We start from the raw sequence: 27,385 nt of genomic DNA on the forward strand, positions 1-27,385 counted from the left end.
TCCAAATCCTCTGTACTGGATAAAGAGATTAGAAATGGATGGAAGTAAAGGCACTGTGTGGATGGAACTATACACAGCGTTAGAAAACCACTATGAAATGGCAGCATCTCACTGAGAATAAAATATTTTATAGTGCTGACTTAAAGAAACAGCCTTTCCACCTCTCTTGCACATCAGTATCCATACCTACTTATTTAAACAAATTGCCTCTAATTATAAACAACTTAATATGCTGGCTCTGTGGATCAGCATCAGCTATGTTTGCCCATTCCTTCAATTCATGTGCATCCAACACACAGTTCAATGCTAGCAACTACACAAAATCTAAAATACAATCCTCATTTCAGTATCTATGTAAACATACAGTCTGTTAACTTCATCTTCATCAAAAGTATGCCTAACCCCATTAGGAAGTGTTCTTGTTATCGGTGTATTCCTCGGCTTTCCCAAAATTATCTTCCTCTTACCAACATTTCTAGTCTTTTATCCTGCAATAACTCAGCCAACACTTAAATCTCCAAAAGCTGCTTGTGTTAATTTCTTTAAATCACAAATATCATGTGTAAATACTGGCCATGTAATACTCTGCATTGTGGAATAATAGTTTATTTTAAAGGGAACTAGAGAAACTAAGAACTAGAGAAATCAAGAAACCTAGAATTAATAAATGCACATCCTGTTCACTGGGGAAATTAAATCCACACTGAGCAATCTTCAATATGTTCAGAATATGACAGCGAGAATCCTATCAGGCATGCATTACACCTGTTTTCAAGTCCTTGCACTGGTTACCTATCAGGTTTCGAGTCAACTTCAAAATCCTCATTCAGTACCTACAGTATATGGCTTATTATCTGTCTACTCCCCACTTTTGTCCATCTGACTCTGGTCTTCTAGCTGTTCTCTAGCTGCACCCCAGAGCTCTCAATTTGTATCCCCAGTGATATCAGTCACGTACCCTGAGTGCATTTAAATCTAACCTCAGAACCTTTCTTTTTAGAAGACTTAGTGTCTGTATCTGCTTCATTTTCTAATTTTGTTAGCACCTCTAACTGCTTGTCTTTCAGATTATTTACTTTGTAATCTGTTTTGTCTGTTTTTACATCTACTGTATTGCTTTGGGATGCCACTTTTAAAGGTGATATATAAAATAAAGTTTTTCATTATTGTTATAGAGAAACATGATCAGATTTTCCCTGGTTCAGAAAAAAAGATCTAAAGTATACTAGTTTGTCACTCTTCTCATTCCCTTTGCTAAATGACTTTTCATACTAGTCTGATCAATCTAACTGCCTGTTTTCTGTGCTTTCTCTATCCTGCTAGATTTGCAATTATTCTGAAAATGGTCTTCTTGAAATAATTCATTTCTAAATACCTTTTTTCACTGTTAACATCTTATATATAAATATACACAAATATACACTTAGCTCAACCTGACAGTTCATCCTGCTACCAACATTGAATAAAAAAAATCTGAAGATTTCTATATTTATGTCTTTATTTAGTGGTTTCATTAGTGACAAAGGCTAAACTTTCTTGGAAAAATGTCTTTTATGTGTTGCGGAAAACACTGACTTGCTTTAACAAAATATGTTTACAAATCCTTTCACCTGCCAATCTACCTGAATGCCCAACTATCTGAGAAGCCCTCCATGAAACTACGGTTGCTATTAATTCATTTAGGGCTCACTGACAGAATTGCTGTTTTTTATGCATGATAATTTTCTGATTCCTCACTCTGTTTCATGTTTATAGATAAGACTTTATTGATCGCGAAGGGAAATTGATGTACATGTTCATGTACATGATGAACATGTTTGCATGTTCTTTTGTAACATACACCTTTTTGTGATTTTTTTGTATCTCTAAGCAAGTGTTCCTGCATCCCTCTTCTGCACTATAGTCATGGCTTTTTTTCTGTTTGTTTATTTCAAAGCAACACCTGCTCCATTTCTAAAACTTTTTGCCCATGTGCATTTTTGTGCACTTTAACGTCCTGAATTTTCATTTGCATTAATTTGTAGAATGAATTTGAGTTTTAGCCTTAAGTTTTCACTATCTTTTGTTTCTTGTCCTACAACTGTTATTATTGATCACCGAATTATTGTACTTGACATGACTTCATTCACCCTTTCCTGAACGTCTATGACAGGCAGAGAGAGTGCTGTTTCTGGTGCGATCTTTTGCAGCTGACATTTCACTGTTTTAAATGAACAAGAAATTAGATTGCTCATAAATCACTTATTCTATATAAACACAGCGTAATTGCCCTCCAAAAATCCTCTTTTTCTTGTTCGTTTTAGAGACCTTGATCGAAACTGATTTTAGATGTCAGAAAGGATTTATTTTCTGTGTATTTCCTACATTGCTTTGTCGAGATTTTAACTTTATATTTAGGCTCAGATTTCAACTCAAATCGTACAGTAATTAATAGCAGTAAATACTGATGTTTTGCTCCCTCTTACCACAAAAATATATATGTTTTGTAGGTGGGATGAACTTTATTTCGTACACGTAGCTACTGTGATTCGGACACAGAACAGTTAAAGATGGCGGCAAATCAGGCACCCGGGGGGGGGGGGCGTCTTCTCGCCTCCATAACTAAAATGCCAAATAGGAGTGGCTTAAGCGACATACACAGTCGTGTAACTGACAGTCTGAGGTAGCCTATCGTGTAAATTTCGCTTTGTTGCTGATAGGTTAAGCTTTAGAAACTCTGCCCCAAATTCATGTGACTGATTTTTCGCCCTGTTTCATTGGTTAAACGCAATGATCACAAGCACCACCATGGTAACTGGGATGTGTAGTTTTTAATTCCGTTTGAATTATAACTGTACATACTGTCTTCATATTTGGCCAGGGCTTTAAAGAGAAGGCGCGCCAAAAAATTTCGGTGCCATCGTCTCCGCTTTAAAGGTACCCCCGTGCTGGAAGAATTTGACCTCGGAACGTTTGCCCATCGTACTGGAAGAGGACACAAGTGTATTTTGCCCCCACTCACAATGAGAAAGATGGTTTGAGAGGCAAAACGTTCTCCAAGGATCACAGTTGGACAATTGCAGGAGTTGGTTGCATCCTGGAGTCACCAAGTCTCCAAAACTACAATTAGACACTACCTCCATGCCAACAAACTATTTGGAAGGCTTGCTAGAAGAAAGCCTCTGCTGTCATCAAACCACAAACTTAAGCGCCTGGAGTTAGCTAAACATCACTGGAACTTTGATTGGAACCGGGTTCTATGGTCAGATGAGACAAAAATAGAGCGTTTTGGCAACAAACACCAGAGGTGGGTTTGGCATAAAGGTCAAGGTCATGCAGAAAACAACCTAATATGCACTGTGAAGTATGGTGGTGGATCTGTGATTTTGTGGGGCTGTTTTTCTTCCAAAGGCCCTGGGAATCTTCTTAAGATACATGGCATCATGGACTCCATCAAATACCAGGAGATTTTAGATCAAAATCTGTCTTCCTCTGCTAGGAGGCTAAGACTGGATTTTGGCTGGATCTTCCAGCAGGGCAATGATCCAAAGCATACCTCTAAAACCACACAAAAATGGTTCACTGACCACAGAATCGAATATTTGCAGTGGCCATCCCAGTCCCCTGACCTAAACCCCATTGAAAACCTGAGGGGTGAGCTGAAGAGGAGAGTCCACAAGCAAGGACCAAGGACTCTGAAGGATCTGGAGAGATTCTGTATGGAGGAATGGTCTCAGATCATTTTATATGTGTTCTCCCACCTCATCCAGCATTATAAGAGAAGACTCAGTGCTGTTATCTTGGCAAAACAAGGGTGCAAAAAAGTACTAAATGCAATAATTGTGACACATGTTTTTAGGAAACAATGTTTATTTTTTTATAAGGATATATTTTCCTTGAAATAATTTTACCTCACTGAAAGGTTAGATTTATCTTTTTTGCTCATGTTTACCAAGGGTGCCAATAATTCTGGAGTGCACTGTATATGTAGAATATTCCTAAACACGGGGTGGACAAAGTAGAAACACCTAACGGAAAAGAGATCAAGATCACTTTATTGGCCATATACAATTTCTTGTATTAGGAATTTGTCTTTTCACATACCCAAACTTGCTCTCCATGAGACAAAAAGACAGGGAGAGAAACTTGGGGTCAGAACACAGGATTAGCCATTTATACAGCACCCCTAGGGCTTTGTTAAGGGTTAAGGGCTTTGTTCAAGGGCCCACTGGTGTAGGATTCTTCTGCTGGCCACAGGATACAAACCGGCAACCTTCCACCCACAGGCGCAAATCCTTAGCCAAAGAGCCACTGCACCGCCTCCTTTTTCTAAGGATTATAATTTTGATGTTAAATCACAATTAAAAAGGGTTCTACATACTAATTTCATTGCTAATCAGCAATGTGTTTCTTCTATAAAAGACCAACGCTTTGAAATCAACACTTTAATATGAGTTTCCAAAGCAACATCAGAAATCTTAAAGATTTTGAAAGAGGTCATATAGTTGCAACTTGCAGGGGCATCACTCACGTAAATGACAAATGTCAATGTTAAAAATCATGACAACATTCTCCATACAAGGGAAAAGCATTAAGAAAAAGGAACAGTGGTTGCAAGCCACAGCTCACCAACAGTGATAGGCCATCAATTAACAAGAACATTGCTAAAAATCACAAAACAAAAACCTCAAAACCTTAAAAATGACCACAGAACTACAGTAAATATACACCTGATTGACCCAGTCACAATAAAAATGTACTGTATGTTGTGAGCGTAACAGAGCTGATATTTATGGTAGGGCTGCCTTTCAGAAACAGCTTGTGTCCTAGACAAATGTGCAACATATAGCCTGTTGTATGAGCAGAAAACTAGACTTCTGAGCAGTGGAAAAAAGTAATATGATTTGATGAGTTGTCTTTTACATGTTTTCCTATATCTGGATGGGTTTATGTTTGGAGAAACCCAGAGAATGACCTCAACCCATACTGCCTGTTCCTAACTGTTAAACATAGTGTGGGATCTGTTATGATATGGGCAGCCATTGTCATGGGAGTCATGGGGTCTGATTAGTCTCTTGCATGGTAGAATTATGGCCAAGAAAGACAAAGCCATTTTAGGTGACCTGGTCCACCCTATGGTGCAAACATTTTTACCTCAAGAAAAATGAGGTAATTATTCCAAGATGATAATAATCCCCATACACGACTGCTAAATGGATTTAAAAGTGGTTTCATGAACACAAGGACAAAGTCAAATACCTTCCATGGTCCCCCTAATAACCAGATCTAAACATTATATTCAGGAACCTCCCTTAAAGATTTTTTCCTTCTAGAAGAATGTCCCATTAGAAACTTGAATAACAGTATTCCAATAAGGACTGGAGCTTTTCTGAAGGTAAAGGACAGCCCAACATATTATTAGTTAATGAATATTCATACATTGTTTGGTTTCTCACTTATTTTGTCCACCCCCTGTAAATATTTGTCATAAATTATGTTTCTCAGAACATTATTTTCATGGTACCTATGAGAGATATTCTAAAGTATAAAAACAGCTTGTAAATGGGTGTAGAGCATTATAAGAAAATGCCCTTTTTCTTGCACTCCTGCTTGGCTCATGCTGATTTTGGGGGGTAGAGCAGTGGCACCGTTGCTAAGGATCTGTGTCTGTAGCTAGAAGGTTGTCGGTTCAAATCGCACGGCCAGCAGAGGAATTCTACTCTGTTGGACCCCTGAGCAAGGCCCTTAACCCCAGCTGCTCCAGGGGTGCTGTATAAATGGCTGACCCTTGGCTCTGACCCCAAGCTTCTTTCTCTCTTCCTGTGTGTCTCATGGAGAGCAAGCTGGGGTATGTGAAAGGACAAATTCCTAATGCAAGAAATTGTATATGGCTACTAAAGCGATCTTCTTACTTTTGATTGTTCCTGTTTGTTCTTCAGATATGGTCTTCTTAGTAACCAATTCATTTCAAACCTTTGCCAAACTGCATTGTGACTTCTTGCAGCCCTGTCAGTGAACTGGCAAAAAAACCTTTAAGCTTCATGTCACTAATCCCATGCTGTATTTCAGACACTATCTACAGTAGGTATGTAAGATGTGTAAGTTCTAGCACTATTATGTATTATGTGAGACAAAAAGTGTGATAGATTTTACACTGCAGTGTATTGTTGCAGTCTCAGGCAAAATTATTTATTTCCATAACTCTGAGAACTCCAAACACATGCTTATGAGTATCAGTTGACAAATTAATCATTTGTCCAAGACTCATTTTGGAAAGCAGGAAAGCAGTGCTAAGAAACATATGTCTGAACTACAGCTGATAAATATTTTACCCTTTTCAGAGTTTCTCTTATTATCTACTAGAGCAAAAATAATTGTCCTTATTGAAAGGCAGCAGTATAATCACCTTGTAGTCTCATCTTGTCAGATCTCTGAAAGGTAAACAAGGTTAGGAGTGGTCAGTACTAGATTTGGAAACCACCATGGAAATCCATGTTGCAGCTGCAAGTGGTGTTGGTAGACCAGTAAGCAGCACTCTTCCCAGACCTAAGGCCTAATATGGTGACCAGGGATACTGTACTGTAGGAGGGGCCATTCTTTAGATAAGACAGTAAACCAAGATCCCGATTGATTAATCACATGATAAACTTCATAAGGGAAGAGGTGTTATCTAGCATGTTCTGGATAAATTTGCTCTGTATTTATACAATCTGTTTCAAAGTGCCCTAATATTCCCCAGTTATTGCGTTGGTAAAATAATTTCATACTTCTCTGCCTGATCTGTTGTGTATTGTGACTTATAACTGCTGCCTCACATCATCTGCCACAGTGAAGCAACAGGTGGATGAAATGAGTACTACTAGATGTAAAGCATTTTGGGATTCTTTGTAAAGGAATTATAATTAAGGAATAATAGTAAGAAAATGAAAAAAAAAACTGTCTGGAATCTACAATGAAGTCAACAGCCAGAGAAGATATTAAACAACTCTTGCTTAAACTGAGCATATAAGCCTATTTAAAATTAATGAGCAAATAATTAAAATATTTAAAATAATGAGGAAGTAATAGCAAATTAATATATAATAACAGTAATATTATCATATATAATAATAAACTTCTATCAAAAAGTTTTGGATTTAGAAATGCATTTCAGTTGTATAAAAAAGGATCTACTGTAGCATTAGTCAATTAGTGTAGATTAGCATTAATCTCATTTATATTGTGGACATTAAAGTACGTTCGCAAACAATTCCAATCTTACTTTTCACTTACATTTGACCACTTCCATAGCCCTCAGGAAACACTCCAGCAGATACACCAACTACAACAGTAGGGATGCTGTACCCAATCAGCAAAAGGTAAGCAGAGTGCAGCCCCTCTTTGTGGATGACCTTCACTTGTGCCAGGCTTCTCACCAGCAGGAAGAGCTGGAGGGCCTCCAGTAACATCCACACAAAACTGGCCAGGAAGAGGAAATGCAGGACGCCAGCTATAACTGAACAAAATGCCTAAAAACGAACAAAACATTCCCATCAACACTCTACTCTGAATACTACGCACTCCCTCTTTTTCCTCAATTAAATAATACAGAAGATGTTGGAGTTTCCTCCAAAATTTTCCATTCAGTGTTTTTTCAGACTTCAAATGCAACGAGATTGAGTATTTCTATTGTGTAAAAAATAAAAAAAAACATTTGTAATATATAACTTATACATAGTTATTAATTGGCTATTGCACTCTTTTCTGAATGTTAGTTTTGTTCACATTGTTTACAACATTTTTTGTGAATATACCATTGTGTATTCAAGTGTAATGTGTTATTCTGGTGTTCTTAAGTACTGTTGGGAGGTATCTAGGAGATGGGATCACCATCTAGAACATCAGGGTATGCGGTTTCCATGTACTGTATATAGAAACCACAGCTATAAAACATATTACCTCTTTTCTGAATATCCATCCATTTTCTAACTGCTACTGTAAATCCAATTTCAGGGGGGATACAGGAGCCTTGCCCAGCAAACAACAGTGGCACGGTGGTTATCATGGCTGCCTCAGAGCTAGGGCGCTGGGTTCAATATTGGATGTATGGGGCTATCTGTGTGAGGTTTGTATGTTCTTCCTGTGTTTGCATGGGTTTCTTCCGGGCACTCTGTTTTCCTCCCACAGTCCAAAACATATCAGTTGGTAGACTTATGAGAAATTGTCCCTAGTTGTGAGTGTGTGCATTCTGTTTGCCTGCCCCACAATGGACTGGTGTCCTGTCCAGGGTGTATCCTGCCTTGCACCTGTTGCTTTATGGGATAGGCTCTGGCTGGCTTGCCATGACTATTTTGGAAGAAGCAGTTAGAAAATGGACGGATAGATGTTTGTTCATACTGTAACGCAACGGGGGCTCAGGCAGGCGCCCTTGCCGCATCTGGTCGGCCCCATCCCGACTGGAGGCTCGAACCCGGGACTTTCGCGTCTCTCTGCAGCAACCTAGCCCCGTGAGCTAAAGAGAGATCTCTCCACAGCCCAGTAGCTGTGGTCCTGCTATCACAGGGAAGGGCGGTGACGTCACCCGCTCTGGTACGCCGGCTCTTACACACAGTGCTTGTCGGCCGTAAGCGTTACAATACATTAAAAATGAAAATTTCTACTATATCTGAGGAATTAAACTAGACAATAGCAGATTCAGATATGGTGGCAAATCACTTTTAATAAGTGATTTGATATAACCACTGGAGGTGTGCAAATGAGATTTGGCTTTACCTACAACATGGCCTACATTATCATCTATGGCTTAGAGGTTTTTAATTTTATGCTTAGTTTATTTTTCAGATCAATAAATTGATGCAATTAAAGAAAAGGGGAAAGCATTCATAAGGAACGTATTAAATCTATCAAAAATAATTTAATAGCAGGTTAGCTGCCCATCATATTTAGTAAGGTATCAGGAGATCAAACTACAAGCTAGGTTTTATTTTAGATTCATTTTTCATTTATTTTTCCATAATTATTATACCAACCTGGATGTGTTTGTGTGCCAGGTGTCACCTACAATTTCCCTTCGGGATCAATAAAGTCTTATCTGTCTATCAATGTTGCCCAAGTGATGTCAGTACTCCCCATAACATTACTCTGATAATACCATTAACCCTGTTTCTGTGATCTCCAGTTGTGACAGTCACCGTAACAGTGTTCTCCTTGCTCTCTGTATGATTTCTGACTTTGACGCAATGAACCCAGCAGAGATTACCTTATTCTCAGTGTGTGATGCTCCCACCAGAAAAAGTAGCTGAGCCAGGAAGAGGCAGAAGCAGAGGTTGAGGCGAGCCGTGTTGTTGACTTTTGCACTCCAGCTGCAGAAAATGAAGGTTATAATGGCACAGGCAAAAAATGCCAGGCCTAGGATCACAGCAATATTGTTGATCCATTCCAGCAAGTTGTTACTCTGAAGACCAAAAATAAAGTTTTTTTTTTGCAACAAACCCAGAATGTTTCTTTTCAGTATCTAAAAACTGCTTGGAAAAGCTAATGTTTTTAGACAGAGTATTAGATATAAATATTCACGCTAAGGAACTAGCAGAGAAAGCAACCATTCACATTGGACATATCATGTCTGTAAACTAATGGCTGTTGATAGGTGATCTCTGAATTATAATTTACAACATCTCCAGGTAAGATAAGAGTCAGTAAGAGCTGTGTTAGTGCTTCATTGTATATTAGTTAAGGGATCATAATGCAAATTGTGATAGATCTAGCAAGGCACTTTTTGAGAAGTGCACATGTAAATTGTATTACAATGTCAGATAATAATGTTAAAATGTTATTCCCCAGGACTCTTAACAGTATCCAAACCTCCAGGTGCATGGAGCTTGATTATTTGGTGAAGTGAGTTTGTTCATTACTCTTTTGGCCTGTGTAAGCCAGGTGCAAGGAGGTACCTAAGACATTGTACACACTATATGGGGACTGATGGCACCTCAAGCCTGCAATGCTGGTAAGAGAGTTGGAGTTACAAAGCCATACTAAATGGCATCTGACAGCTACACTTATGAGGGATGTAAAAGTACAAATAGTTGGCATCTCCACATTATACAAAATGAGAAGAAAACAATTCCAATCGCACATTTAAATTTTAACCTACATCCAATTACTATTGCAGTGTGACTTTTGGAATATTTTTTTCCAATATTACTTGCACTCAGGGGTCTATGCTGATGATTTTGAAAAAAATATTATGGTCCATATTTTAAGACTTTTCAAAGTTAAGGCTTATTATTTGAGATTTTGAAGGCCTGCATGAATTTGATTGAAAAGTCTTCAACCATGCTGTTTACAAGTTGCTAGAAATACACATACCCCACTTTCATCTTTCATTTGCATTATGAGAGCAAAGGTGGAGAGATGGTTGCAGATGCACACTGTGTAATTTTCATTTGAATAGTTTGCTGTGCATCCTTCCACAGACCAGAACTTATCCTGTCCTGCATCATTCCAGTAGACACAGGTCATGAGCCCACCTTCTGTCTTTGACTTGTAATGAAAAAAACAATATCATTTCGTATGCTGATGATCAGACAATCCTGAGAGAGATTGTGTCACAAGCTGCAATGTTGGGAAAATTCAGAGCACACTGAAATAACTGCAATGAATAATTCACTTTACCTTCTTGTGCTTAATTGTGAAACTAACTTGCTCTGAAAGATCTGTGATTTTTGTTTTGGGTAACATTGCTGCAATGACATCTGAAAACATTTCTGTCTGATTGTCAGTCTTGAAGAACGAGGCACTTAAATGTTTCTCCATTCCAGTAAAGGACATAAAAGTTACAGCTGCGGATCCTGGTGAGGCAAAAATCACAAGTTGAAAATGGGCAATGTAGTCCCATGGTTACACTCACAGAAACAACAAAAACTACAATAATAAAATATCCAGCAGAATAAAATATTTTATCATTGCTTTATCCAATATACAGTAGGGTGTATCCAATATAGCAAGCTTCAGGATCAAGGAGGAATAGACTGTGGATAAGATGCCAGTCCACCTCAGGGTACATATAGACACAAATATGCACACTCTCACGTCAGGGACTATTTTCCCAGATGCCAATTAACCTACCAGTATGTCTTTAGGTTTTGAAAGGACTCCAAGCAACCGAACGAAATCCACATGAACGTGGAGAGAACATACAAACTCCATGCAGATAACACTTCAGGAATTTAACCCAGGGCCCTAGCACCGTGAGGCAGCAATGCTAACTATGGCACCACTGTGCCATCCTTAATATAATCTTATGTTCTGAAATAGAAATTTAACACTTCTGCAAATCAGGAATTTGCAAATGAGTCTCATGTTTCTCATTATGATACGTTTAGAAGAACCTCCATCAAGTTCACATCTTGTTTAACAGTGTTACCAATTGAGAGATTAAGCATGAAAATGTAAGTCTGAAGTTTCAAAGACAGAGAAGTCAATTTTCAGAAGCCACCTTTTTGTTCCACGCACAAGTTAAGAAATTGCTACTGCGAGCTTAAAAAACAGATGTCGAGCACAGGGCTCTAAATTTGGACACTGGTAGGGAGTTTCTCTCCTTTCCTGTTTCTTTTCTTGCTTCTGAACAAATGCTTTACTAATTGCAATTCCCAAGTATTGTACAGTTTGCTTGTCTTTTTCAAAATGTGTCAGTTACTGGGTTTTTATCTTTGTCATTGCCCTTTCACTTACATTTTGCAGCACCATACAAGACTAAACCATCCGGAAGAAAACTTTATAAAACTTACGATTGTTGTTCATAGCAATCCCTGTCAGGTTGATTTCCATAGAATTTTCCTTTGTTGTCAATATAGGGTTTTTGGTCAAATTTGCCTGAGGTCCAATTACAATCAAGCTAATCTCTAAAAGAAAAAAAAAAGGTTAAATTTGTATTTGGAGGGAAAGGTTTTTAACCTCCAGTGTTGTTATTCAGATGGAAAGTGAAATAAACAATCTGACTGTGACTGGAGACTCCGTTTCCCGATCACCTGGCACTTGTGAGGTATCCACATGTACACATACACACACATACGCAAACATTTCACTATCTAAACAAAGGCAATAACTCTGGTTTCCAACGTAAACAAACTAGTCTGGAATTCCTGGGATAGCTTTGCTTGCTCTGTGGGTGCACACACAAAGTAAAGTACTGTAACGCAACGGGGGCTCAGGCGGGCGCCCTTGCCGCATCTGGTCGGCCCAAAGTATAGGTGGCTCGAACCCGGGACTTCCGCGTCTCTCTGCAGCGACCTAGCCCCGTGAGCTAGAGAGAGATCTCTCTACAGCCCAGTAGCTGTGGTCCTGCTATCACAGGGAAGGGCGGTGACGTCACCCGCTCTGGTACGCCGGCTCTTACACACACTGCTTGTCGGCCGTAAGCGTTACACTCTCCCCCGCTTAAATCGCCGTCCCCGGCGAAGGGCTATCCCATCCCACTCTGACACCAATGTAACGCAACGGGGGCTCAGGCGGGTGCCCTTGCTGCATCTGGTCGGCCCAAAGTATAGGTGGCTCGAACCCGGGACTTCCGCGTCTCTCTGCAGCGACCTAGCCCCGTGAGCTAGAGAGAGATCTCTCTACAGCCCAGTAGCTGTGGTCCTGCTATCACAGGGAAGGGCGGTGACGTCACCCGCTCTGGTACGCCGGCTCTTACACACACTGCTTGTCGGCCATAAGCGTTACAGTAAGGTTGTTCCCGTGTTATCAAAATTAAACATTAACTCAAACCAAACACCCATTTTCCTTTGTTTTAGAAGTGAAATGAACCATATTGGTTATCAACTCACGTGTTTCAAATATATAAGTTGTTTGGATTTCTCACCGGCAAAATGGTTTCTCCCACAACCTGTAGGACCCGAACTTTGGTATGGCAACAGGGGCTGGCTTAGTAGTGCCTCTTTCAGGGTTGTACATGCGTGGATTGATTTGTTAGAAGATACCAAGAGGGGGTAGTATTTTCTTAAACAATATTTATGTACATAAAAGGAGTATGATGTTTTATTTTTGGTAATAATATGTTCATTGTTTAGGTGTGTACTTAATTAAGAAATGTGTATATCAGAATTCTGATTATTATTTGACTCTCTGTGTTCATTAAAAATCCCAGGGCGTTTCTTGAAAAGAGTAAGGGTGTAACCCTGGCGTCCTGGCCAAATTTCCCATTGGCCCTTACCAATCATTTCCTCCAAATAATCTCCGTCTATGAAATGGCTTCATTACTCTGCTTTCCTCCCCACTGATAGCTGATGTGTGGTGAGCGTTCCAGCGCACTATGGCTGCCGTCGTGGTGGTGGAGGGGAGTCCCAATTACCTGTAAAGCGCTTTGAGTGGAGTGTCCAGAAAAGTGCTATATAAGTGTAAGCAATTATTATTATTATTATTATTATTATTATTATTGTTGTTGTTGTTGTTGTTTTTGTTGTTGTTATGTAAAATTATTTTGCTTTATAGTGGAATATTCTAGGGGGAGGAGTTTAACCTAGAAAAGGAGCTCTTCAAGATAGGAGGGGGGAGATAGGAGAAGGTTTGTTGTGGGGTAGAATAGGAGCTGCCTACACAATTAATGTACTATAGCTTTGTGTTGTTTGTTTTTCCTGGATAGTTTGTGTTTTTCACTTTGTTTTTTTGGATGTGGACTTTGGGAACACAGTTCCTCTTAATAAACACCATTGCACGTCTTTGCAATTATGGCTGTGCCATCATTATTGTTACATTCTATCTATGCTTCTAAACTCTTCAAGGAGGAGACTGTGGCACAGGCAGTTCTCCAGCTGGTCCAGGAGATGGAGCTTCATTACAGGGATGTAAATTCAAACATTTGACTCTTGTTTTTCCTGAATCTAAAGTGTTAGATTACAATTTCACTCTCTTTCAAGGTGCAACCTTTAGAGGTAATTAATTATACAGTATATATATATATGTGTGTGTCACATGTCACAGATTACAGATAGTGCTGTTATGAGTGCCAACAAGGATAGTTTTCAGCTACTGTATATACCCAGGGTTTCTGTTTTCACTGTTTGGCTGGCCTGTGTTTCTGTTGGAGTGACCAGGGCAGATACCAGCATTTCTGTAACTTTCAGAGCATCATCAGCAACGTTGACTATGTCTGTCTCATCTCGACTTAACAGTTTCCCAGCAGTATCCAAAGCAGCAGTTAAATAGTTCTTCACAATCTGTGGGAAAAAAATAAGGAACATCAATACTCGCTGTTTTTAGTAGTCTGAGGTTCTGTTCCACATAATTCAGTCTTTCAGATCAATGACCTAGGACAAACATTTTAGGGTCTTATGAAGAAAAGGAAGTAATCTGTCCCTGACTGCTGTTTTGGTTGATATGACCTTATTCAACAAATACATAAATAGAGCATTTTTAGAATGAATCATACAGCGCAAAGCAACAAAAACACTATTAAACTGTAGTTTCTACTCATAACACCACATAAAAGGAATGGGTTTAAAATTATTTTCTGAATATTACATCATGAAACTTTAAATCTGTCCACTCCAATGCCTTCTTAATATGAATCACTAATTGCAACTTGCAACTCAAACTTCAAATACAAGGTCAAAAGATTACATCAAGATTTTTAACTTGAATACTAGGAATGTTATGGGGTTTATAGGGAGAATATTCCAGATTTCAGATTTCATATTGTTTCATTCTTTTTTAACATTATCTATGTATTGTGCCAAGGCTTGATTATTGGGTTTCATCTGCATAGTAATAAAATATCTCTATATGGAGAAAATATCTCTTTATAGAGATATATGGTGCTATACTGTAGATATAAATAATTTTAGGGTAACGTACTGTACTGCAGATACTATAAAGAATGGAACGAAGAACAGGGCCATCAGGGATTTTCTTTCATTTGATCAAATACTGATCATAAAAGTATAAAAAGTGATGCACTGGTAAAAAATAGTTATTTTTCACATTCGCAACTATGTATAGATCTGCACTCAATTGATGCTATACATGCAGTAAACCATTCTCCCACAATACAGTAACTAGTTACAGACACAACATTTTACAACATTTTATTTCAGTTAGGAAAACCTGTATGTCTTTATCTTTATCCTTCTATGGTGTTAATTAATTTATATTGTTTATTTCTACTATCTCCTCTCCTTGTGTGTTTTTTTCTTTTCTGACTGTAAAGCCCTTTGAAAAGCAATTCTGATTATTCATGATGATTATGATGTTTGGTGAATGACTCATAACAAGATAAGACCAGATGCACTGTATATACAGCATGTACAATGGATCGTAATCACACCTACAATTTAAATAGGATGAAATCATAAAAGTTTGTACAAGGCCTGATAGACATATTTATGTTTGATTACCACTGCCATCAGATATAAACTCCAACAAAGTACACACATAGGGCACCTCTGAAGTGCAGCTTATGTATTGTTTGGTGTTCTATGAATAAATATAAAAAATCTACTTCTATAATGTATTTATTTTTTATTAAGACAAAAAAATCTATACTGACCCCTTCTGGAAGAACAATGTTTGGATTGTTTTTTAAATCCTCGCTCATGCTATTGAGGAAGCACATCTGCTTAGACTGACCCTGGAAAAGAATGTAAATAAAAGTCAAACTTAAATAGAATAAACAAATGGAACTGTACATATTTAATGTTCATTAAATTTCTTTACACACTATGTCTATTTGTTTTAATTGTGACTAAAGGCGAGTTGTCTGTGGGTGACACAATTATGCAGTGGGAGCTTTGCTGCCATGCAGTTCTGGAGTCCTGAGCTCAGTTCAAGGGGAGCGTGGAGTTTGCATATTTTCCCCATGTTCTTCTCATATTCCCTATGCACATTTTTGGTTAGTTAGCTTATGGGAAACTCTATACTGGATAAAGTGACTACAAAATGGATAAATGGAATAACAGCAGTTTAAATGGACCTGGAGTGACAGATGAGGGCTTAAATCAATACTGGGTGCTGGTGAGGCATTACAAATACAGAGAAAAAAAACACACACACAAGATTATTAGTGAATTGGCCTCAATTGGGTGAATCCAGCATCCTGTATAAAGGTTAAGTGAGTGAGTAGACCGAGTCAACTCAGTGGAGTTGGACTCTCACTGCCATGTTTGGCAAGCTAACAACAGTGCCTGAAGAGAAGACTTGATGCTGGGCTGAGCAAGTTACTCACTGACAGGTGTTTTACTGGGGGCAATCTTTACTGTCAGGGGAAAAGTGAGATACCAGCTCTCAGGGTAGGTACCAGCAGAATTCCACAGTGGATTGATCAATACAACAAGCAAGCTGTTCTAGGGAGTGCTTTAATAAGCATGTCCTTATTTTACACCTTATTTTGGTTTCCTGTGCAGTTTTTATGACATTTGTGACAACCTCTTGACTTAAAGCAAGGCAGTTTAGTTACCAATACCCAAATCTTGGGAGCTATCTTTCACAAATGGCTGATAATACTGAAGAAATCCAGCATTGTCTGAAATCTGGAATTGCAGCTCTTGATAGCCAGAGAAAAAAGTTTTAAAAAACATCACATCAAAACATAAGTAAAAATGATGGTCTACCTTTTATCCATTATTGATTCTTTTTTATATATCATTAAAACATGAAAAGCATACTGTACTGGCAACACTTACAGGATAGAAGGAAATTTGAGATCCAATACTGTATGTCAGAACAAAGCATCTAAATAGGTAGAGTATGATAAAATTGCAGAGTACACAAGCAGACATAAGGTGAGAGAAAACTGTCATGATCGTTACTCCTCCTCTTAAGGGCGCTCCAGCCCTTCCTCGTTCTGTCCTATTCCCCACACCTGTTCCTTATTCCAGCCCCTCTTTAGTTCCACCTTTAAAGCCAGACGCAGGCATTTGCCCGCCGCTTCTCATTGAATCCCGTTTCGTGAGAGCCCGGGGTCCTGCCGCGTCTGGCTCCATTATGGTTTTAGTTTCCTGTTCCTGATTCCTTGTTCCGCAGGTCCCGACCCGGTTCTGGTTTTTAATTACTTTGGATGGATACCCTGGTCTTGGACGGGGACCTCCCATTTTGGATTTCCCTTTTGGATTTATGCTTGGATTGTTTGCCCCGGACTCACTTCCCCTGGACACCTGCTCACCTCGGACACGCCCCCCTGTCTCCTGACCGACTCCTGCATGATATTTTTCCCTATTGTTTCTTCACCTTTCGGATCGTGTCATCCGCATAGGGCCCGGAAAGAACTGTTCCTGACAAAAACTTGCTCAAGCTGTTGAAGACAATGTCTTGAAGCAAGTTATTGGTTTTATCAATTACCTTTGAGTTCATAAAAAACAATCTCCCTCACCCACAAGGGGCACTCAATTAATTTGAACACATTTTATTACCTTTCTCATCAGGTAGTGTTAATCCAAGCAATGCAACTACATTCAACTCCCACACCTATCCAACCCCCTGTCCCATACTTCCTTCTTTTCTCTTTAGTAACTCACATCTGGGCAATCCATTGAAAGCATCTCTTCCTCCAAACCTAAAAGACATAGAAAATCAAACAGAACATCCACGTTTTATGTATTTTATACATTAAAGTTGAATGTTTTCAATATAAAAACATCATTTTGCTTTTTACACAAGTATTTTTACTTTTGCACACTGTCATTCCAAATTCCCAGTTAATTCCAGGGGAGGCAATGTAAGTATCTTCACAGGAACAGTCGTAGCCTCCTGCAGTGTTGGCACACACTGCATCCAGACCGCAGATCATTGACTCTCGGGCACACTCATCTATATCTGTGAAAAAAAAAATGTTAAAACTTGCAGTGCTTGCAGGGCTGGCCCTGGTCATAGGCAAAGCCGATGACTGCCTAGGGCTTCGAGGCCAACAGGAGGAACCTCAATGTGCAACACCACATTTTTTTTTTAATTAGCATGTTCAAATGTGAACAAAAAATGCCCTATAGTGGTTTTTCCCGTTGTGGCTGTGGATTATCCTAATGGAAGCCGAGTCAAAAAATGACCAATCATAATCAAGTATGTAATGTTTCTGAAGCACAGAAAAGAAGATCTGAGATCTCAAAACAGAGATACGCCAAATCTAGTCATCAAATCAAATCATGCAAAATAAAGTAGTAATTTGTTTTTCATTTGGATTTGAGTCTGTCAGATTCATGAAACTAGCAAACAATAGACAAGCCACATTTTCAAGCTAGGCACATAGACTACTTAATCAGTTTTACTAGAGGTTAAGAGATTCATGTTGTTTCTCACAATTGTATACATGCCACATGGGTCAACTGGCTAAAAATCGGCGCTCCCTAACTAAACAAAAGCATGAAAGTGAATTAAAATACAAAAGACTGTTCAGTGATTATATGAAATAAACATGAAAAGCAATGTTTCTTCTATTTCATTACATGGGTGTATCATGAACCCAACCTGTAGCCTTTCAAATTCAGTCACTCTTCCAGTGACACTGGCAGGAACAGGGATGAGCTTTTTTTGCTACCATATCACATGACCATCTCAGTGGACTAGCTATCATGATCATTGCAATGAAGTGGATAGACTACAATCGTATAAAGATTTAACTGTTGATTTTGCCACCCAAAAATTTAGGTGAATTGCTGAAAAAAAAGCTTAGGTGAAGAAGCTGAAAACACCGGCACTTAACAAGTAAATCTCTTCATCCACCCCCACAGTAAGTTCTGTCACAGGGTATTTCCATTTTTCCCCATGTACACATTGTTCGGTTTCCAAAATCAATCTTACTATCAGGGACAGGGGACTTTTTAACCAGAGTCATTAAACTGCTAGTGTCATGTGGAGCGATGACTTCCTGAGCATTAATTAAAAGGGCAATTTGCAAAATTAATAACACTCTCTCTACCTTTTTCCTACCCAGGACTGTATCCCTGCCTTGGACATAACAGAAACCAGTTAGTTTCTGCTTATGCACAGCGCAGGAAGAGACTTTATGTCCTGTCTTCTAGCAATAAAAACAAACCTGTCCCTTACTTGGAGCTCGCTGACTAGGGTCCTTGACCTCCCCCTGTGTCCTTACTGCCTCGGCAGTGCTACCTTTGAGGTCCCGGTTGTCACTGGTATCCCTGGGTGCAGAATATGGGCGTCATTGATACCCCCTCATCAGGCATTGATGTACTGAAGAGCTAACTTAGCTGCTGTCCACCCATCAGCTGGCCTGTGTTCTTTCACCCAGGTCCTGGTGTCATAAGGGAAGACACGTAGCAGCTGCTCCAAAATCATGGCCTCGGCAATCTACTTTTTGGAACCCTGCTCCAGGCAAATCCATTCTGTACGAACCCTTCAGATATCAGTAGGTGTTTCCCGTGGTCGAATTGTTTTCATTGTTTCATACGCTGTCGGTATGTTTCTGTTGAGATGTCAAATTTAATAAGTAGTGCCTCATTCAGGTCACTGTAAGTGTTGGATCAGTCCTCATCAATGGAGCTTTAAGCCTCCAAGGCCTTGTCTGTGAGCAGAGGCACTAGCCAACAGGCCCACTCCTCTTCTGGCCACGTCCAAGTCCTGGCCATGTACTTAAATAGCATGAGATAATTTTCGATGTCTCACCCTGTTGGTAGGGGGGCATCTTGTGCTCTTTCCAGAACATGCTCTCTGCAGAAGCACATGTAGCAGACATGGGTGTTGAACTCTGTGCACCCTGCTTCTAATCCAATGATGCACTGTGGTGTGTTTTTGTGGTGCTAGCATGGAAACACAAATCATGGATTCTCTGTTGTCTCCATGCTTCCTGGTGTTGCTCCCTGAACCTGAGGTGCCAGTTCAACCCTGGGTAAAACTACAATGTCCCGAAGGGAAGTTTTAAGTCCACATAATTCTTCCAACAGCCCCTCCTCACTCTTTTGTTTTATCCAGACAGAAAGTCTCAGAGCAGGGCCACCAGCTCCTCTTGAGGTTCCGTTATGGATGAGGCTTGTTGAGGGGTGACTCTAGGCCACACTCCCAGTTCCTCACAACATCCTTCCTCATCTCCTGATGACCCAAGCTTCATCTGCTTTCAACTTTGGCCTTGCCTTTGCTTGTGAATGAAGGCCTGCCTGTTTTCTGCAGGGAGGCACAGTCTTGTGGCTAGCCATCTCACTCTGCCACTAAATGTCACAGGGAGGGCTGGAGGGGTGCCCAAGTGAGTTCTTTTAAAATGAAATGATAACTCAACCTCAATAGCACTCAGGTGAAAAAAACAACAAAACAGAAAAATAAAAAATACAAAAAACCTTTCTCTGTGAGCTATATCTGGGCAGGGCAGTGGCTCTGTGGCTAAGGATCTGCGCCTGTGGCTAGAAGGTTGCCGGTTTGTATCCGGCGACTGGCAGAGGAATCCTACTCCGCTGGGCTCCTGAGCAAGGCCCTTAACCCCAACTGCTCCAGGGGTGCCATATAAATGGCTGACCCTGCACTCTGACCCCAAGTTTCTCTATCTGTGTGTGTGTCTCTGTGTCTCATGGAGAGCAAGTTGGAGTATGTGAAAAGACAAAATTCCAAATACAAGAAATTGTATATGGCCAATAAAGTGATCTTATCTTATATCACCACACTTAGGTCTCTCTTTCACAAAAGCCATCTTACCTTGACAGGGACTTGATACATTAGTCAACATGACACCAGTGGGAGGTTGGTATCCAGTATGGCATGAACAGCTATAACTCCCAACAGTGTTTGTACAGTTGGCATTTGGGCCACAGACAGAAGGGATGCTTATGCACTCATCAATGTCTGTAAAGAGTCAAGTGTTGGATATCATTATCAAAGATAGCACTGTTTGCGATGATACATTTCATTCCCTACTGCATTACTTAAGCCTATTTTACAATACAGTGCTTTACAAAAGTATCCACCCATTTCCAGTGTTTTTTTTTGTTGGAGTATATATGATTTACATTTTTTTCAAAGTGACGATTGTTCAAAATTTGATTGCTCAAACTGGACACTTTCATGGGAGAAAGAAGTTAAATTATGTAAAAGCTTCAAATAAAAATAAAAAACACTAAAATACATTTTCTTCAGTCAAATTCTAATATTGAGGAAAAAAAAAACATTAATTTGAGTGGCTGGGGAAATGACAGTGCTTGCAGTCAAACCTTCTCTAAATTAAGAGGAATGAACCAGGAAGGCAACTTCAAGGGTTAAGTTAGGAAGAACATTAGGAAAGATGATCATAGTGTTGTGGGCAGCCAGGAAGTATTTATAAGTAGAACAGTGTACAGTGTAAGTGTGAAATTTCACTTCCTCCTGAATTTCCGTTAATCAATATGGACATTCATTTGTTTTTGTATTGTTCTTATAGTGGTAATGGAGAACATACTGTACAGCTCTTAAGTTGTTAAGCGTGTGTTGGTGTAATGGCTTAGAGGTGTGCTAGAGGTTGGGGGTTCGAACCCAGCTGTTGTCATAAGATCCCCAATTCAATTACAACCTAAACCTATCCCTACACACCCTACCCCTGCTGCGATTGGAATATACACAAAGCACTGAAAGTTTTACAGTAGATGATCAGGTGTTTTGCAGACATAGGGATAGGATGTAATTCTGACTTTATGAACTCTTAATGGGCTAATCCTTCAGTCATTCTCTCTGATGCAGTGCATCAGCTTGTCAGGTGACTGAGGGTGGAACATTATTTCCCACTGCCTTCTTGGGAATGTAGTTTTGGCAAGAAGCTCCATCTTGTCTCCATCTATCACTCTCTCACAATTCATCATGCGTGAATGAGTCAAATTAAAAATAAAACGTGTTTACAAAGAAAGTGAATTACAGTAATACTACCAGCTATATAATACATATATTTAGATACTTAAATTAAAATAGTTATTCATTTCTTTAGATACGCGATTCCATATTATATTCCCTAATAATTAAATTCTAAAAAGTGTGTGTTTCTTTTACTGCGATAATGAGTGAGTATTCATGGAAAAGGTTAATCACTTAACTCATTTAACTTTTGTATGTTTTGTGATATCTAGAAACATCAACAAATTCCATATAGTGTCGATAATATTTACTATTTTAGTTTTTCAAAAAATGTTTATTTGTTAAAAGAAAAAAATCATGGTGACAGCTGGGATTGAAGCCCCAACCTCTACCACACAAGGAACACCCCTAAGCCATTACAACAACACACCACTTAACAACTTAAGCTGTAGCTGAAAAGCACAGGTAAAATGTCTTAACGTAATCATAGGTGAATGAGTTAAACTGATGCAGATGGTTGCAAAGTGGACCACGGTAATACTTTGAGCTTACAGCCTATCCAAAGACATTCATTATTAATACTATTTATAATATCTTCCATAAAGACTTTGGTTGTGTACTTTTGTCCAACTGAGCAATCTTGCTTTTATAAAATATACTGACTTTTTAACGTTTAATGATTAACATGCTGTAATACACAGTTTAAAATTATTAAAAGTCTAAAGAGTATACAACTTAAAGATTGTCCCTCAGCAGTGACTGGGATTCAAAACCGGGCGTTTTCTGGCAACAGCTCAAAAGCTGTATATGAGACGTTGAGCTTTATTAGCTCCACCTGGTGCTTTTACAAGGTGCTGCCGGATACTATTATCATAACATGCAGTATGATACGTTATGATGTGTTATGATGCGCCACGCCTATCTCATTTTGATGCGGAATGTACTTCGTACATTTTGAATGGCTGGATCTGTAAATGAAAACATAAAAGCAAATGAATGTCTTAAAATAATTTGAAACTAATCAAATGAAAAGCGGTCTGAATATTTGCATGCTGCATATAATGTAAAAGCTGAACTTAGCTTTTAGAGACAGTAAAATGCTTTTTTCTATTCACGATTCAGTGCTTTGCAGCTGGTCTGTAAAGTGGTAGAATGCACACAGAGAACATCTCAGAAAGATATGGTAATAAATCTTTTTTTTTTAATCTGATCTGCAGTGTCTGAATTTAACTAGCCAGGAAGGGTTTCATACTGACAAAAGAGATGTGGCTTGTGTACTTTAAGAAGGGGGGGAATAATCAACAAATGAGCAGGCAATTGTTATTCAGTAGAACTGAAAAAGGTTACATAAGCATGTGGATAGAATGAACAATAGAACTTGAGCTCACCATTACATGGTAGTGAATTATTTGTCTGTGCGACTCCAGGAGGAGGGAAGAATCCAGAATAACAAGCACAGATGTAACTTCCAACAGTGTTTATACATTGGGCATAAGGACCACAGACAGTAGTGTTAGCTTTGCACTCATCGATATCTGCAGAAAAGCACATTCCTAATAATTACTTGTATCATCTCCAATAGACTGATTATTTACCTTTACAAACAAAATACCCAATGTACTTGTTTACTTTCATCCAGCACTAAGCAGAAATTTATTTTAGATTCAAAGATGTCTTTATTTTTTTGTGTTTTAAATCCTCATTAGGTGCTCTCAACCACTATGTTTTTTTATGACATGTTCAGTGGGATCTTGAATTTAATCTCCTCACATGCCCGGATGGTGCCCACCCAGTTGGATGCTGCATCACCGCCATGCATCCAAGAAAGGCATCGTGGATAGGGTTATCTTTTAGGAGGATTTTGCTGGTCAACAGAGATCTGCATGGAGTACTGACATACAGAAGACAACATGGATGGATGGATTAATACCCTCATTCATTTATTTCCTTTTTTTAATTATATAATGTTAACGTGCCCGAAGGGGTTGGGCAGCCAGTTGACCTTGGACCCATAGAGTTTTTGTTTCTCCTTACTAAGGAGTTTTTAAATTCCTCTCCTCCGATGTCTTCTGGTTTTCTGTTCTGTATTCACAAAATGTATGGTTACTTGTATTGTTAAGCGCCTTGGGGCAACCTTGTTGTGAAAAGCGCTATATAAAAAGAAATTTAATTGAATTTCTCTCATTGACCAATCCAGCTGCACAACAGGAAGCTGCACTGTAAACATGGTGAATTGTTTATCGATATTCTGTCATCATACCAAGGGTTTGCAGCCATCATTTGTTCCAGGCATAAATGTTACATTGACTTTCTTCTGTTTTGTTCCATTGTTTTTCTCCAGAATTAACTACTAGTAAAATTGAATAAATATGTTAATAAGACAAAAAAGTTTTAAATATTTTTTTCCGAATTACTTTGTTTCTTTCTGTACTGTACATCAGCATGGTCCAGATGTATATAAGCTGTGTCCGAGACCCTGCTGGAAGCAGCAGACATGAACACCAATACCTCTGAGGTGTAAGAGGGGAAATTTGACTGAGGGATCCAGGATTTAACATACAGTACCAAGGCAAATAGTGAAAAGTGTAAGTACTAAATGTAAAGGATATTAAAAAGAACAGAGATAGGGCGTTATTGAATAGAGGTTCAGTTAGAAGTCAAATTCTAATATTACACTTCTGCTTTATCACACATAAAAGTATCCTGACTGAACACCGTACTACTACGCATCCTCTCAAGCACCATATCCTACCATCACCACTGCAGCAATTCTCCCTTATAAGTGGGGAAGGACATAACAGATCTTTGCCCCTCACCCTAATGTCCTCACCCTGGCAGGTTAAAATCAAAGTACTAAGAATGTCATCTCTTTATTCATTGGCATGTTTCATCATTATTAGAACATGTTCAAACAACTAAAAGAGATATTTTGATATGTATGTGAAGTGCTTGAAAAGATGCACACAGAGCTGTGTGGGCTCAAACTATGGTCTTAAACTGATAGCAAAAAACAAAAGTATTACCATGGGAGTATGCTAAAGGCCCTCTGAAGCAGACAACCTCAATACACATCAGTAGCAAACACACTAATGTCTGCTGCAGGTGATGTCGTAATAATGATGGATCTTAAAAAATCACAAATCTTAAATTAAAAAATACATACTTATAGGTAAATATAAAATATTGAAGTGATGAATGCTGACCACAGGGCCTCAAACTGTACCCCTGACCCAGCATATCATTCACTTTAGGAGTGCACATTTCGGTAATCTGTCACTGTTGGCTTGCGGAAGTCCTCCAGGCTCCATAGATGTACCGATGGTTCCCTTTTGGAGAAGCCTGCTCAGTCCCAAAACCCAGTCCTTTACAGCAATTAGTCCCCAAAAGATCATTTCCTCTTCTCACATGGGAAAACTCAATTCCACTATGAGAACTGGGATGGACGAATTCCTGACGAACTCCCAAATTCTCAATTTCTCTTCCTTAAACACAGGGCCAATCAGCTGATCCCTTATCTGCCTGTGGAATTCCATTCCACAAGAGTCCAATCAGCCAATGAAAGCAGGTGTGTCCAATTTACTGGACAGAAGGAACAGGCATTATCAAAGCCTTGGCTTGCTCTATCACAGTTGATTTAGTTTAACATTTTAGCATTTGTGCAGAAAACAAAAGTATATCCCGGAATTCACTAATCAGCACAGAAGTAACAGCAGTGAGGCTGATGGTCTGTAGTATTTAGGTTATTTAAGTTATCATAATTAAGATCTTGATTCAACTAGACTCGTTCTGTGTACATCGCAATTCTAGACAATTTCCTAGAGCAAAATAGAACAGGATCGTGTACATGTTCAATGGACAGCTCACTCTACATCATGCAAACCTAGTTAAAAGACAGGGTCATATGCAAATTGCCCTGCATAGTCATGAAAAAAAACATGGAACATTTAAAAGAGAAACTCACCAGGAAGTATTCAAATTCAAGGTATATTCACAAACTTTAGAATTATAAATGTAAGACTAATTCATAAAAATGAGTTAGTTAGATCTATATATATATAGTCATCTGTGACTGATAAAATTTGGAAATCAATCAAATCATAACATTGATTGCAAAATAATGTATTATTATTATTATTATTATTATTATTATTATTATTATTATTATTATTAAAGTTTTACTATTTGGAATGTTCTACTAACTCCAGTTTTCTGCATAAGGTAACACAAAACACAAGTAACAGTGCAAGTTTGACTAGTTTTATCTCAGAAAATTTACCAAATCTAATATCTTGGCTACACCATCAGTTGTTGACAAAAACATAACTTAGTTAATCTTAGTTCATGCAGGAGAATATCGAGCTTGGCATCTATAGCTAATTTACTGCTGATTCCTCTCCTGAGGCAGAAGAGCATTAATAAAGTATATACTGTACATACAGTACTTGACAACCTTGAAAGGTAAATGTAAAGTAAACCTTTAAATTTAAGTATACGGTGTAATTTGTAGTTAATGTATACAGTGTAATTTATTTTCCTTTTTTATTTCCATTTTCCTTATTCCTCATTCTATTTCTAGAATTCTATTTACATTATATTTCCTTATCTATTATATAAGAAATCTGTTTCCTTATTCTATTTCTATTTTCTTGTGTATATCTTCTTTATGTGGCATTGTCTGCAATAATTCCCACTGTTTGTTTGCAGTGTATTAACTTTTAAGTTATGAATGAAAACAAGCCAACACTTGAATATTGAAGTTTTATGTTATAATATTTTTATCAAAGTTCTTTGCTTGAATTAAATTAAACGACACAATAGATATGATAGCATGACAAAATCTACTAGAAATTAATAAGGACAGGTTAGATAACAGTCAGAATTGAATTAATGTTTTTGCTGTACTTCACAGCTAACATCTGACGTGCTTGGTGATGTTATCATAATGGTCACACATGCTATACATTTTCTGTGGTTCTCTTCCTCTGTCCAGTCGTAGTGTATCTGTTTGGTCATGTCACAGATGTACTTTAACAGGGGAATGTCTTTGCATAAATGCAAGAGGGAAATTAATAAATGCTGCACGAAATAAACACACACTTCCACCTTTTGGAGCAACGTCAGCAACTGAATCACTGGTATTGTTCTCTCTAAAACTGCACCTTGTAGATTTGTTTCACAGTCTTTTATGTTTAAAAATTTAATTATGTTAAAGAAAAAGGAAAAATAGATAAAGAATGTCACGTGACACAAGAGAAGAGGATAAATTAAGTGAACACAAGTCAACAGCTCTTGACAAAGAGTACAGTGCTCTGAGGTACCAATGATAAGAGCCCTACACTTGTAGGAGCCCTAGACTGTATGAGGACAAACTTGCTGAGCTACTAAAGTGCTTGAAAATGCAGCAGTCACTATTTACAATGAAAGTAAACTGCCCATGAAGTATATGAAGCCACAGTCATGGCAAACTCTATGATAACAAGCAGTTAGCAATACTCATTTTGAAAGGGTTCATTATAAAGCAATGTTCATTTGAGGTTTCTCAAATATAAGTCTCCCAAAAAACTTTATCTGTCTGAGAATCTTAACAGTTCTAACAGAATAAAGAGTTTGCCATTGATGAAACAATGAATGTACTGTATCTGATGTGGCAGAGCATGTGATATTGCATAACAGAAATAATATAAAT

The 27,385-nt window shown here is 38.5% G+C and overlaps 1 protein-coding gene across 1 annotated transcript in view; it reads right to left on the reverse strand.

Annotated features, from left to right (window-relative positions):
- Nucleotides 1–12,861, reverse strand: part of LOC148650223 (adhesion G protein-coupled receptor E1-like) — a 48,729-nt gene extending 35,868 nt beyond the window's left edge. Inside the window, exons 1-6 of the mRNA XM_088603811.1 lie at nt 12,818–12,861; nt 11,745–11,858; nt 10,630–10,805; nt 10,324–10,497; nt 9,218–9,412; nt 7,252–7,487 (exon numbers count right to left, since the gene is read on the reverse strand). Of these exons, the coding sequence (XP_088459937.1) occupies nt 7,252–7,487; nt 9,218–9,412; nt 10,324–10,497; nt 10,630–10,805; nt 11,745–11,784 (821 nt within the window). The 5' untranslated portion in view covers nt 11,785–11,858; nt 12,818–12,861. The remainder of the gene's footprint in view (nt 1–7,251; nt 7,488–9,217; nt 9,413–10,323; nt 10,498–10,629; nt 10,806–11,744; nt 11,859–12,817) is intronic.
- Between the last annotated feature and the right edge of the window lie 14,524 nt (nt 12,862–27,385).

This window comes from Lepisosteus platostomus, chromosome 13, assembly GCF_059453375.1.
Source record: "Lepisosteus platostomus isolate fLepPlt1 chromosome 13, fLepPlt1.hap1, whole genome shotgun sequence".
Lineage (NCBI taxonomy): Eukaryota > Metazoa > Chordata > Actinopteri > Semionotiformes > Lepisosteidae > Lepisosteus > Lepisosteus platostomus.